The following is a 13,274-nucleotide window of genomic DNA, read 5'->3' on the forward strand; positions in this document are numbered from 1 at the left end:
CAAAGGGCACGGTTTTACTTGTTTTCCATGTTTACTAGTTCAATATAAGCTGCTGCATATTGTTTCAACACAAGTTACTACACCACCGACCTTTGCCAGGCCACATGGGCTTTGGCACCCCCTGCGGTCAAGGAGATGACCTTTCGCCCCAAAGACCCCACCTCCCCGGACCCACCTATATCCCATCAGCGCCGCAACCTGTCGGCAACATTAGAGCTAAAGCTCCCCATAAAAAAAAAAAAGAGTCCACTCAACTTACCTGGCAAGGCAGCACACAACATACCACCCACCCCTTGGAGGTGGAGGTCCCCATACAAAGCACATAGGCAGACTGACTCACCCCCTCAGGAGAACAGGACACAGAAGCCAACCCCCAGTCCACAAACGACCCTTAATCAAGTAATACCTTATAATATATAGGTCTACCGAAGCTGAACATGTCCCAACTACTTCACTGACAGTAAATCACCTACGACCCGACACTACTGGCACACCCGCTACTTTAGCTTGGTACACTCACTCTGTACAGCACACACCCTACTAGCATGTCCACACTGACCAATGATGGCACTACCTATTGACCCTAAAATGTATTAATCTTGTTACTCCACACGAGTTGATGTTTCTTCCCCTTATTATAAAAAATTTGCTTATCACCCAAAGCCACTCTTTGGACTTACCATGTTGTTTTTCACTATGCTTGAACAAGCTGTTGTGGCTGAACAAGCTCAAATGTAACACTATGCACAATGAAAAATAATTTTTTTTAAAAATATATATATTTTTCAAAGTACTAAATCATTTCAAAAGCGTATCCAAAAATGTTAAACCAAGGCCAATAATTGGCCAGGTTTTGTAACTACTCAAAAATATTAATAATATTTTGAAATACCCTGTGTTGTCTACAATTGCAAATGGTATGCCACACATGGGTATTTTTTCCCCCCGTGTTGCTATATTGTCTCAAAAGGTGACATAGGCCCAGAAAAACAATTTGTCAAATTACACGTATCAAGACGGGGCTCATATTTGGTCCTTTAACATGCAAAAACCCCAGCAAACAGATATCGGGAGAATTGTTGTACTTATTGGCCATCGCAAATACTGGTTTTATTGCAGTAAAATCTACATATATTATTATTATAATTACAGAAAAACAAAAACATCATGATGAACTTGGAAAAAAAATCAAATGTCTTAATTTATTTTTTATTCATATTAAATTATGGTTCATTTTTTTTATGTCAAAAGAAAGCCTTATTTGTCCTTAACAAATATATATATTCACATTAAGTGCACACACACACACACGTGGATGCACTTCATGTGAAAGAGATAAATTATGTTTGAATAAACATATAGCTTAAATTGTAGGTTTTGTTTTGGATTAGAATTTGGATAATTGCCCTCTTCCTTAAGGGGCTAGTGTCTATTATATTGAATATATAATACAGATACAATAAGATACAAAAACAAAAGGCATAGCTTAAAAAAAAAAACCAAAAGGCATAGCTTGTTAATAGTTTTAAAAAGTATGAATATTTTTCAAACTTACTAAGATCTTTTGGCACATTTCCTTTCCCGGTAGCAGTTAAGCAGAATTTCACATTAAAACTGCAAAAGATTATATTACATAGTTAGTTACATAGGCTATAAAAAATAAATAAAAATAAAATAAAATAAAGTGTCCAGGTTTAGACTTTCACATCTGTTTCTGTTGTTGATCCAAACAAAGACAATAAAACCAATTTGGAGCTCTTTCCAATTTTGCAACAAACGAGGAAAAAATTCCTTCTAGATACCAGAATGGCAGTCACATTTCTCACTGGATTAAGAAGCTGTTAAGCCACATATTAAATATTACCAGGGTCATTCACTAAAGTTAGAACTCAAAGTGAACTGAAAGCGAACTTCAAATCCAAGGTCAAAATAGCCAAACTGGTCAAATTCTCTATTGTAAGCAAATGTTATACATGTATGTGAGATGCTGAATCTTACCGCTATTGTTCATATTATAATAGCACAGTTTTCACAAGGATATAACTAATAATGAAAACTGTTATAATCAAAGTTCAAAACTTCAAGTCTTTCAGGTGAACCTGTCATTTCCCTGGAAATTATACAGTCAGATAAACCTTTTAAAATCACCCATAACTTGTGCTAATCTTTCTTACATGATACACAGTTTTCCTTTATATGCATCTAAAAAAAAATAACATTACATGGTACGGGCAAGCATTAATTTGCACATAGAGGAAAGTATCTGTGTATCCTCATCTTTCTGTGCCACCTTTCTCTATGCCGACTGACAGGTGAAAGAGCAGAGGTTACCACAATAACTGATAGCATAGGTTTGTGCCGCACATTTTATTAGGGTATGCACCTGAGAATTATTTCCCTTCTTTCACCGTGTGTGTGGGCCGTGACTGTGTTTTGCACTAGTGTGGGATGGCTGTATATGCTGTAGTTGTCTGTGTGTGATGTATGTGACTGACTGTATAACATTGTGTTTTAGCTATGTGAGATGTGTGGGTAGCTGTAAATTATATATGTGGCTGTGATAGGAAAACTGAGAGGCAAGCAGAGGTAGTTGGGAGTGATGGGAGCATGGGAATCATATGTGGGATGGGAAGAGATGGAGGGATAGGTTTGTAGTGGACAACAGGTATGGGCAGTAAGGGAGTGATGGGTAGGAGGATAGGGAGAGAATGTAGGAATGAGTTAGGATGATGAGGCAAAAGTAACAGAGTAGGAAGGGGAGAGGAGGATGGATTGAGAGAGAGAGGGATAGATGAGAGTGATAAGGAGAGAAAGGGGAATTAGAAGAGAGGAAAGCAAGAATAAAGTGATGGTGTAGAGGGAGAGAAAAGAGATTGGTGAAAGGGTAGGTGTAATAATTATACAACGAGAAGAAAAGATGTGAGGTGGAACGATGGTAGCAAAAATGAACATAATAATTAAGATTTAGCACTGTGGAATTCTGTGCTAGTTTTACAATTCTATAAAACATATTCCCAAAACATTGCTTTTCCCCCACACCTTTTTCACTCAACATATCAAGTTAATCCTGCAGGTTTACAAAATACATACCAGGAAACATCAATATTACCAAGTTTACATTCTTTCTTCTCCTGATTTAATATCCATGGATTCACATCCAGAATGGCATTAACACGAATAACTGGTCTGGCCCTGTTCAACATAGAACATAACACTTCAATACTAGATTTTTAATACTTGGTTTTGAGTTTCTTTTTAATAGGAGGGGAAAAAAAACTATTTCTTGAAACAATACTATAAGAACACAAATTTATATGGACAATGTGTAAGCTCTATAGTAAAACTTTTATATATAATTTATGTTTTTATTTTGACATTCTTTCTTTTTGATGGGGCATTGCATTAAAGTCTGTTATTCACATGCACAACAGCATTTCAAAAAAGAAATATCCAGGCACACCTGAGGTTTCTTTTAAAAGGCAGTCTTTATTTGAAACAAGAAAGTGGAGAAGTTTGCTCCTCTCTGAGACTTTATCAAGACTTGATAAAGGCTCAGAGAGAAGCCAGAACGTTGTGCATTTTACTCTTTTTTTTTTTGCAAACAAATGCACAACAGCATTGGCAGCGATACATGGGTACAAAGCGTATCGTAACAAGGCATTGACAAACACAGCACAATATACGGTTTGCTAAAATTAAATTAAAAAAACAAAAAAAATGAAAAATAATACGCAGAAATGCCTCTGCCACGTGTTCCTGGAGGGGCCTGCTGACTAGCCTCCTGCCCAAAGACTTTGGGCCCTGCAAAAAGTCTGTTAAAATACTTAGTTCATGCTATTTTCCTATGCTGTTCGGAACCTGAACAGGCGCACGAACAATGAACCAGCCGGGAGCTTGTTAAGCCCTATCATCACCTCTTCTAACCGCAGTGTTCTAATGGTTCGCCTGCATGAAGGCAGGCAGCGGTGTTTAGTCGTTGAGTTCATGGAACTCAAACCGGACACGGAAACTCCCAATCACCGTTGGACTTCCATCATCACCTGCGTTCAGATTCTATACCACCTAGAAGAGCACTGTTCGCTAGAATCATTCATCTGGATGAGGGGAACAAGCTCCACAGTATGACTATTGACTACTTTCAGTAGATGGTTCGTTTTTAAACTACCGAACTTGACTAAATCTGGGTGATTTTTGGATATCAGGGGTGTAACTTTTGTGGGGTTTTTGTGTGTTTTGGGGGTACTTTTGGGGTTGTCTACTAAGAGATAATTGAGTTAGTACAGTTCCTGACTCAATTATTTCCCAGGCACAGAGGAGGCATTTGTGACATATATAATTTCTGTGACTGTGCTTCCATTAAAGGAACACTATAGTCACCTAAATTACTTTAGCTAAATAAAGCAGTTTTAGTGTATAGATTATTCCCCTGCAATTTCACTGCTCAATTCACTGTCATTTAGGAGTTAAATCACTTTGTTTCTGTTTATGCAGCCCTAGCCACACCTCCCCTGGCTATTATTGACAGAGCCTGCATGAAAAAAAAACTGGTTTCACAGATGTAATTTACCTTAAATAATTGTCTCTCAATCTCTAAATTGAACTTTAATCACATACAGAAGGCTCTTATAGGGTCTAGCAAGCTATTAACATAGCAGGGGATAAGAAAATCTTAATTAAACAGAACTTGCAATAAAGAAAGCCTAAATAGGGCTCTCTTTACAGGAAGTGTTTATGGAAGGCTGTGCAAGTCACATGCAGGGAGGTGTGACTAGGGTTCATAAACAAATGGATTTAACTCCTAAATGGCAGAGGATTGAGCAGTGAGGCTGCAGGGGCATGTTCTATACACCAAAACTGCTTCATTAAGCTAAAGTTGTTCAGGTGACTATAGTGTCCCTTTAAACAGATGACTTCCCAGCATTAAGCCTTAGCTCATGTGTGGGGGGGGGGGGGGGGGGGGATTGCTATACTGCTCTTTGTATTACTATACAGAGATACTCTTTTGGAGGAGAGGTCTTCCCACTGGGAACTGGATTTAGGTGTTTGGTCCAGGGTGGAAAGGGACGGCGAGACCCCAGTCAAGCTGTGGTGGCTAAGGGGGCTACAGTTGTTATGGTGTCCGGTGCAGTGCTTATGGCATTCGGTGAGCACTAGGAAGCATGATTGGCGGAGGTACCCAGTCAGGGTGCCAGGTGGTCCGCTACAGTGGGTATCTGGTGGCTTATATGCAAGCTTGTGATTCCATGGTAAAGTTAACCCAATTAAAGCAACTGCATCCTTTCGGGGTCAAAACCCTTCTCCCAGCGACATACAAGAAAAAAACAACCTATGGGGCAATGGAAGGGAGGGGGAAATGAGGGAATATTGTTAGATCTGACTAGTAAGCCTGTGTAGAGCAAAGATATACTATTTTTAAATATACCCCACTGGCCTAAATTATGCCTATACTTGCTGCATGAAATAAACTGATGTACCCACCACCATTACAGTGCCAGGTTCAGAAGTGTATGTGGCACTGTAACGATGCCTGTAATAAACAGTGTTATAATAAAGCTGCTGTATTTTTATTTAGCAATATTAACATATATGTTAAGGCATTTTAATGTCATCATCTCAAGCTCAGAATTTGCAAGGGCAAAACATTTTCGATAACAGCAAAACTAACAGTTATTCAACTGTACAGTTTTGCAGAAGCCTGTAACTGCAAGTATATAGTAGACGTATATAAATCTTAACATCTAGTTATTCCATACCTGTATAATACTGCTTTGTCTACTCCAAAAGCTCCAACAATTAAATCTAGAAAACAAGAAGTATAAAAATTAAGTTTTTTTTTTTACAGGAGAGAAAGATCTATTTTACGCAGAAAGCTGTTAAAGCAATTGGTTGCACTATAAAAGTGAAATAATGAACACACAAACCCAAAAAGTTAGATATTTTTTTTTTTTTTTTACTGCCACAGAAAGAAGTGATTACTATTTGGATGTAAATAAACAGTTTACCCATCACAGTTGAACGCAAAATTGTATGTCTCCAAAATACATTTTAATTTGTAAACAATCATTACAGCATTAAAAAGTAGTGTGGCTGAGTTTATTACACCAGAATGTTTTCAGGAAAAATAAAGACAAAGTATTAGAATGAATGAAAACAAACATACTTTTCTAAAATAGGTACCTCACCTGGATATCCATTTTTGTCAACATCTGTAGCTCCTCTTAAGGAGTAGCCAAAGCTAGCTGGAAAACCATTTGAAGCCCACTGACCCTCAAGAACCTGGGAGGGCACAGTACTCACACCAGAGGCTCTTCCATTATAAATGTAAACAAGACCTTTTTTATTTTCACCACCATAAGGTGCACTAATGGCAATATCTAGAAACAAAAATTATGAGAGTAAAAATACATTGTGTGAGACAGATAAATGTAATGGAGAACGGTCACATTCCAGGTTTTTCAATTTTATATTTAGTTATTCGTATATTTCACAAATATGCATGTGAGGTGAGCAAGATAAACATAACCCCTTAGAGACCAAAAAGTTTTTCAATTTTCTTACTGTTAAGGACCAGGGCTCCGGCCACCCCATGCAGAAGCTCCGGTCACCATGATCACATTGCCGCAATAAGGGGCTAAGAGCTGCCAGCAGGGACACTGTCTGAGCTGTCAGACAGTTCCCCAGGCTGCTAAAATGTAAACAAAAAAAATTATACATATATATGTATAATATATTATAAAATAACTTATCATTTTATAATATATTATACATATATAATGCATATATATGATTTCATTATCAGTGTACTTTGAGATATATACACATATATCTCAAAATACACTTATAATGAAACCCTGTGTGTGTGTGTACATACATACACACACACATATTATTTAACTTTTTTCACCAGCAGGCAGCACTGTGGACACCTATAGTGGCCATGTGACCGCTCTTTTCGAGCGGTCAAGTGGCCCCTGGGGGTCCTAAATTGCAGAGGAGGGACCGACCACCGGCGGGGGAACGGTGGCGATCAGTAAGTACATGAGGAGGGAGGGTAGTGGTTAAATTTTTTTTATTTACTTATTTAATGATTTATTTTACTGAGTGCATCGACCCCTCAAGGCACTCAATACAGGCAGCGCATCAGAAGCCTGCCTGATGGAGCAAGTGGAGCAACCCGGCAGTGATCGCTCCAGGGGGAGCGATCACCCGGTGTTCTCTGGCGGCCACCAGCAGTGAGGGGTTATTGCTGTAAACATCAAGGTATTGCTGCAATACCATTAGAGCTGCTGGAAGCAAAACCAGAACAACTACAGCTTATTCACTTCCCTGCGACCGCGGTATGTACGCCAGTGTGGCCACATTTTGCCTGCCTCTTCTCCTGGGGGGCCCAGGAACTGGCCACCTCAGGGCCCCCCGAGGCTGGAAGTGCTGTGAGTGGGCGGGCGCACGAGGGAGCACTCTCCCCTGAGCACTCTCTGCCCAGCTCCCTCGTGCACACCGGACTGATGCCAGAGTTGGAATATGGGCAGAGTGCGCTCAGGGAAGAGTGCTCCCTCGCCGCCTGCAGGACTGGCCGCCGGGCAGCCCCACTGGACCCCAGGGAATCCCCTCAGCACTCCCAAAGGTAGAGAGGCTGGGGGATTAAATAAAAATAAATAAATGTGAATGTGTATGTGTGTTAGTGTGTGTGTGTGTCTGTTAGTGTGTGTGTCAGTAAGTGTGTTAGTGAGTGCTACTGTGTGTGTGTCACTGAGTGTGTTAGTTTGTGTGTCTGTTATTGAGTGTGTCTGCTAGTGAGTGTCAGTGTGTGTGTTAGTTTGTGTGTCAGTGTGTGTGTTAGTTTGTGTGTCAGTGAGTGTGTCTGTTACGGAGTGTGTCAGTTTGTGTGTGTCAGTTTGTGTGTGTCAGTTTGTGTGTGTCAGTTTGTGTGTGTCAGTTTGTGTGTGTCAGTTTGTGTGTGTCAGTTTGTGTGTGTCAGTTTGTGTGTGTCAGTTTGTGTGTGTCTGCGTTAGTGAGTGTGCGTTAGTGAGTGTGCGTTAGTGAGCGTGCGTTAGTGAGCGTGCGTTAGTGAGCGTGCGTTAGTGAGCGTGCGTTAGTGAGCGTGCGTTAGTGAGCGTGCGTTAGTGAGCGTGCGTTAGTGAGCGTGCGTTAGTGAGCGTGCGTTAGTGAGCGTGTGTGTTTGTCAGTGAGCGTGTGTGTTTGTCAGTGAGCGTGTGTGTTTGTCAGTGAGCGTGTGTGTTTGTCAGTGAGCGTGTGTGTTTGTCAGTGAGCGTGTGTGTTTGTCAGTGAGCGTGTATGTTTTGTAAGTGAGCGTGTCTGTCAGTAAATGTGTGTGTCTGTTCGTGAGTGTGTGGTTAATACCTCTTCAGCACTTACCTTTCTCCAGCGCCGGGCTCCCTTGGCGCTGGAGATCTTTTCGCCACAATCCGCCTCTAAGCTCTGAATGCGCATGCGCGGCAAGAGCCACTCGCGCATTCAAACCGCCCATAGGAAAGCATTACTCAATGCTTTCCTATGGACGTCCAGCGGAATCACGGAAGCACCTCTAGCGGATGCCAGTGAGACCACTACTAGAGGCTGGACTAACCCTCAGTGAAACATAGCAGTTTCTCTTAAAACTGCTACCTTTTCAGCTGTAGGGTTAAAACTAGAGGGACCTGGTACCCAGAACATTTCATTGAGCTGAAGTGATGAGTGCCTATAGTGGTCCTTTAAAAGTGTATATGTATCATGCACTGGCGTGCACACCGCGGTTGCAGCCCTGCGACCAGGTGCCCGCTGCCATGAGTAGCTGCCCCGGCCCGCGCAGAGTAAGCGCCGGGGGGGAGGGGCCATGCATCAATTTTCGCACCGGGGCCCCATGGATCGTGTGAGCTTATTGTTTTTTGGTGAGTATGGTCTGTCAGCGCAGGCTTGTCAATGTAAACACCATCTTTTCAGAAAAAAGGCGGCGTTTTCGTTGCTCCCTCCGGACACCTCCAGTGGCAGTCACTGAGACAGCCAATAGAGGTGCTTCCTAGGTCAGTGCTGCACAACGCTCTGCATGGAAACACTGAACATTCCTCATAGGGATGCGTTAAGTCAATGAATATTAATGAGGACATGGTAATTGCCAGTGCTGTGTTTGGCTCTACCCCGGTCCCGCCTCTTTGGCGGAGATTGTCAATTCTGATTATCTCAGCCTACACATCTATGCAAACAATTCAGTGAAATGGTTGAGCAGGAGAACCGTTCTACATGTAGTTCTTCTGCTCTTTGGCCATAACATTGTGCTGGTTGCTGTGGGTACTCATCTTGTCCCGGTTTCTTGCTATGAAATTGTAATAACAACTGACCGATGTCCCTCTATTAAGACACATATATGATGGCAAAGATAACTGGCTTTAGGTATCTTAAGAGTGAAAAGCCCTGCTTTGAGACACAACCATATTAAAAAACAACAGGAGCAAAGTAGGGCTGACTGTGGGGTGTTAATGTAGTATAGCAACCACAAAGCTGTGGTCATGGAGATAAGCAGTGTATCTAATTTTTTTCAATGTAATATATAATTTATCACTATGATAAATGATAGAGTCATTTCCTTTGGTTGTAATTCAGTTAAAACTGAACCTGCCATGATGGGGTCACATTCATGAATGGAACTGGACTTATTCACAACTCAAGAACCTGAACAAAATAATTACATTTTCAACAAATTTGTGTTTTTCACAATGTTTCAACAATTCTTTGAAATATTTTTTCACTAAAAAGTTGCTGACGAGTTGTTAAAAAATGTACAAAACCTTGGCCAAAATTGGCAAGCTCTGAAACATTATTTGCAATTAACTACTGTCTTTGTGTGAAAATAAATATCGGACACTGTAACCTCAGAATTATTTCAACTCACTTGAGACACATGAAAAAATATATATGTTCGTTAACTTGTTGATGACATGACGAAGATTAACGTGCGTGCCTGCATTCTATATAAAAATAAATTAGAAAAAGTCTAAATTTACTTCATTCTTAAACATACCGTTAAAACCATCTTGATCCACATCTCCCAGTGGTGCAATGCAACTGCCAAATCTTGCAAATACCTCATAGCCTGTCAGCTTTAACAGGAACTGAGGTTCGCTTCCACTTTGCTGAAGATAAAGAGATACTTGGCCAACTTCCTGAAGTTTGCCATCCGATCCACGGTCCATAAATAGTGGTGCTCCAATGAATAAGTCTGCAAGACTGCAGCACAAATAGGAAAGCAGTAGTTAGACAATTCTAATACTGCTAACAAACATGAGAGCGACTCTTTAAATACTAAATACCTAGAGCAGGGGTAGTCAACCTTTTTATACCTACCGCCCACTAATGCATCTTTCTTGATGGTAAAATTTCCTTACCGCCCACCAGTGCTGCAGTAACTCGAACTTTTTAGCGCAAGTGTCTTCAGATACTATGGTAAATAGCCACGAGCATATTTCTTTTCTTTCAGACGTGGGTTCTAAATTTGTTACACAATTTAACAACTACTTTTACTCTTACCACGTTTTGACCTGCACTCCACACAGTGCAACCCCCCCCCCCCTTTTCCCTTTTATTACAAACACCCAAAACAATGCTGTATTAGCTGCCAATTTTTATTACGGGTCATCATAAAAAGAAATTTGCCCTTTTTTTTGCTACTTTTCCTGCCTTCTTCACCTTCCTTATATTATATCAATATATCAGGGGGCTCTTTTTCCCTTTCTCATTATTCTCTCCTTCTCCTTACTTTACTTATTTTCCTTCTTTCCTTTCTGTCTTTTATTTTATAAGATAACAAAACTTAACTTGCCAAAATGTGAGCAACTCTAAACACTCCTTTCCCTCCTCCTTTAGTTTATCCCCTTTTTTCTATTTTTCTTCCCTTTTATCTTTTCCTTTTTATCTCTTTTTTTAATGCTTTTCTTTTACCTTCCTTGTGGCAATGTCCAAAAGTAAGGCTAAGCTAGTTAGCCCGCTTATTATTATTAGCCAACAACAATTCTCTCCTCCTGTCTATAAATTTTCTTTCTCCTATTTTACAAGTGCTCTCCTCTGCTTCTGCCTGTCCCACTCCTCCCCTTCCTTTTCCCACGTGTTACACTCCCTCGTGGTGGCATGCACGTGTTCTCTTGTTCGCGTGCACGCATTCTCTTGTTCTCGCGAGTTCACGCGCGTATGTACACTCGAGCCCGCCCTCCCGCCAACTCAATGGAAGGCGGATTCAGCTTGTTGTGCTGCCGAACCCCCTACCGCCCACCTGGAATCCTAAAACGCCCACTAGTGGGCGGTAGGGACCAGGCTGACGACCCATGACGTAAAGTCCATTTTAGATGACTATGCTTACCCATCTCCATTGATATCTGTTGCGGCAATGGAATAACCAAAGTATGACGCCATCTAAAAATACAAAACAGACCTAAACATACATGTATCAGCAACGAGTAAATACAGCATTTTAAACATATATGGATATACAAATGTGTATGTATATTTAATATAAAATAAATAAATCAGAAAATACAAAAAACAAAATAAAATGTAAAAGGATTGTCAGACAAAGGCCTTGATTTAATAAGCTTTCCATTCATTCAATACTGTTAGCAAAATTTTCCAATGATTTATCTACAGAAGTCACCATTAAACTCTATGGGGATTTTTTTTTGTAGATAACTAATTTGAAAAGTTTTTCTAGCACTATTGAATCATTTGGAAGCTTTTTAAACGAGGCCTATGCTTGCAAAAAATTAAATACAGATTGACCTCCTGGAGACAACTAAGTTTACTGCAATGTTTAGCATGAAATGCATACTATTTGTATACTGTAAGTGTTTCATTTAACTATTCAGCTCCTAAATGAGGAGTGCCTTGACTGTGATGAGTATGAATCAAAATATATTTTCATAACCTTAACAGTATTTGGATCATTATAGTTCCCTAACTTAATGGCCACATTTTATATAATGTGTCAGATAAAACAATATTTACTTAAATCATCTGATTCTGAAAGCCAGGTTTTTGAAACTTGACTCAAGTGGCATTAATGGGACTTTAAACAATCATTTAACAGTAAAATGTTTTAGAAGATGGCAGCTCTGGCGCTAACTCATCAAAACTACACAGTAACAGATTGTATTTCTATTCTTGGGTAATAGTAAAGATAGTATCATGAGATTTAATAGAAAGTATGGTTCGTGGATTTTGCTAGACAGATGTAATCGTAATTTTCATGAAAAACAAAATTACAATATAGGCTGTAATTTAAAGGGACACTATAGTCACCAAAACAACTTTAGCTTAATGAAGCATTATTGGTGTGCAGATCAGGCCCCTGCAGTCTCAATGCTCAATTCTCTGCCATTTAGGAGTTAAATCACTTTGTTTGTGAACCCTAGTCACACCTCCCAGCATGTGACTTGCACAGCCTTCCTAAACACTTCCTGTAAAGGGTCATCTAAAGTTTATTCTTTCTTTATTGCAAGTTCTGTTTAATTTAGATATGCTTATCCCCTGCTATGTTAATAGCTTGCTAGACCTTGCAAGAGCCTCCTGTATGTGATTAAAGTTCAATTTACAGAGCAAGAGATAAAATTGTTTAAGGTAAATTACATCTGATTGAAAGTGAAACCAGTTTTTATTTCCATGCAGGCTGTGTCAATCATAGCCAGGGGAAGTGTGCCAAGGGCTGCATAAACAGAAACAAAGTGATTTAACTCCTAAATGGCAGTGAATTGAGCAGTAAAACCTGAGAGGCATGATCTATACACTAAAACCGCTTCATTAAGCTTAAGTTGTTTAGGTGACTATAGTGTTCCTTTAACATGGTTGATTTCATACATAAGAAGTGCAAAATATACAAATAAAAAAGCCAATGTTACTTAATGCTTGTTTCTGATGAAAGTATCTGTTATACACTTGGTTTGTAACTATTTTTTTATGTACTGTGACTTTCACAATACTTTGGTAAAAAGTAGCGTATATACTCGAGTATAAGTCGAGTTTTTCAGCACATTTTTTGTGCTGAAAAACCCCAACTCGACTTATACTCGAGTCAATGTCTGTATTATGGCAATTTACATTGCCATAATACAGACAGGGGGCTGTGTAGGAAGCTCTTACTTACCTCTCCTGCAGCTCCTGTCAGCTCCCTTCTCCTCCGCGCCGGCCCAGTCAGCTCCCAGTGTAAGTCTTGCGAGAGCCGCGGGGTCATAGCGCGGCCGCGAGACTTACACTGGGACTTGCAGAGGAAGCAGACCGGACCGGCGCGGAGGAGA

At 40.1% G+C, this 13,274-nt stretch overlaps 1 protein-coding gene across 1 annotated transcript in view; it reads right to left on the reverse strand.

Moving 5' to 3' along the window:
• The window catches only part of ITGAV (integrin subunit alpha V), a 167,524-nt gene that overhangs the window by 56,236 nt on the left and 98,014 nt on the right, over positions 1 to 13,274 (reverse strand). Inside the window, exons 11-16 of the mRNA XM_063430178.1 lie at positions 11,348 to 11,400; positions 10,016 to 10,221; positions 6,183 to 6,374; positions 5,754 to 5,799; positions 3,091 to 3,192; positions 1,556 to 1,614 (exon numbers count right to left, since the gene is read on the reverse strand). Coding sequence (XP_063286248.1) covers positions 1,556 to 1,614; positions 3,091 to 3,192; positions 5,754 to 5,799; positions 6,183 to 6,374; positions 10,016 to 10,221; positions 11,348 to 11,400 — 658 coding nt within the window. The remainder of the gene's footprint in view (positions 1 to 1,555; positions 1,615 to 3,090; positions 3,193 to 5,753; positions 5,800 to 6,182; positions 6,375 to 10,015; positions 10,222 to 11,347; positions 11,401 to 13,274) is intronic.

This window comes from Pelobates fuscus, chromosome 8, assembly GCF_036172605.1.
Source record: "Pelobates fuscus isolate aPelFus1 chromosome 8, aPelFus1.pri, whole genome shotgun sequence".
Classification (NCBI taxonomy): domain Eukaryota; kingdom Metazoa; phylum Chordata; class Amphibia; order Anura; family Pelobatidae; genus Pelobates; species Pelobates fuscus.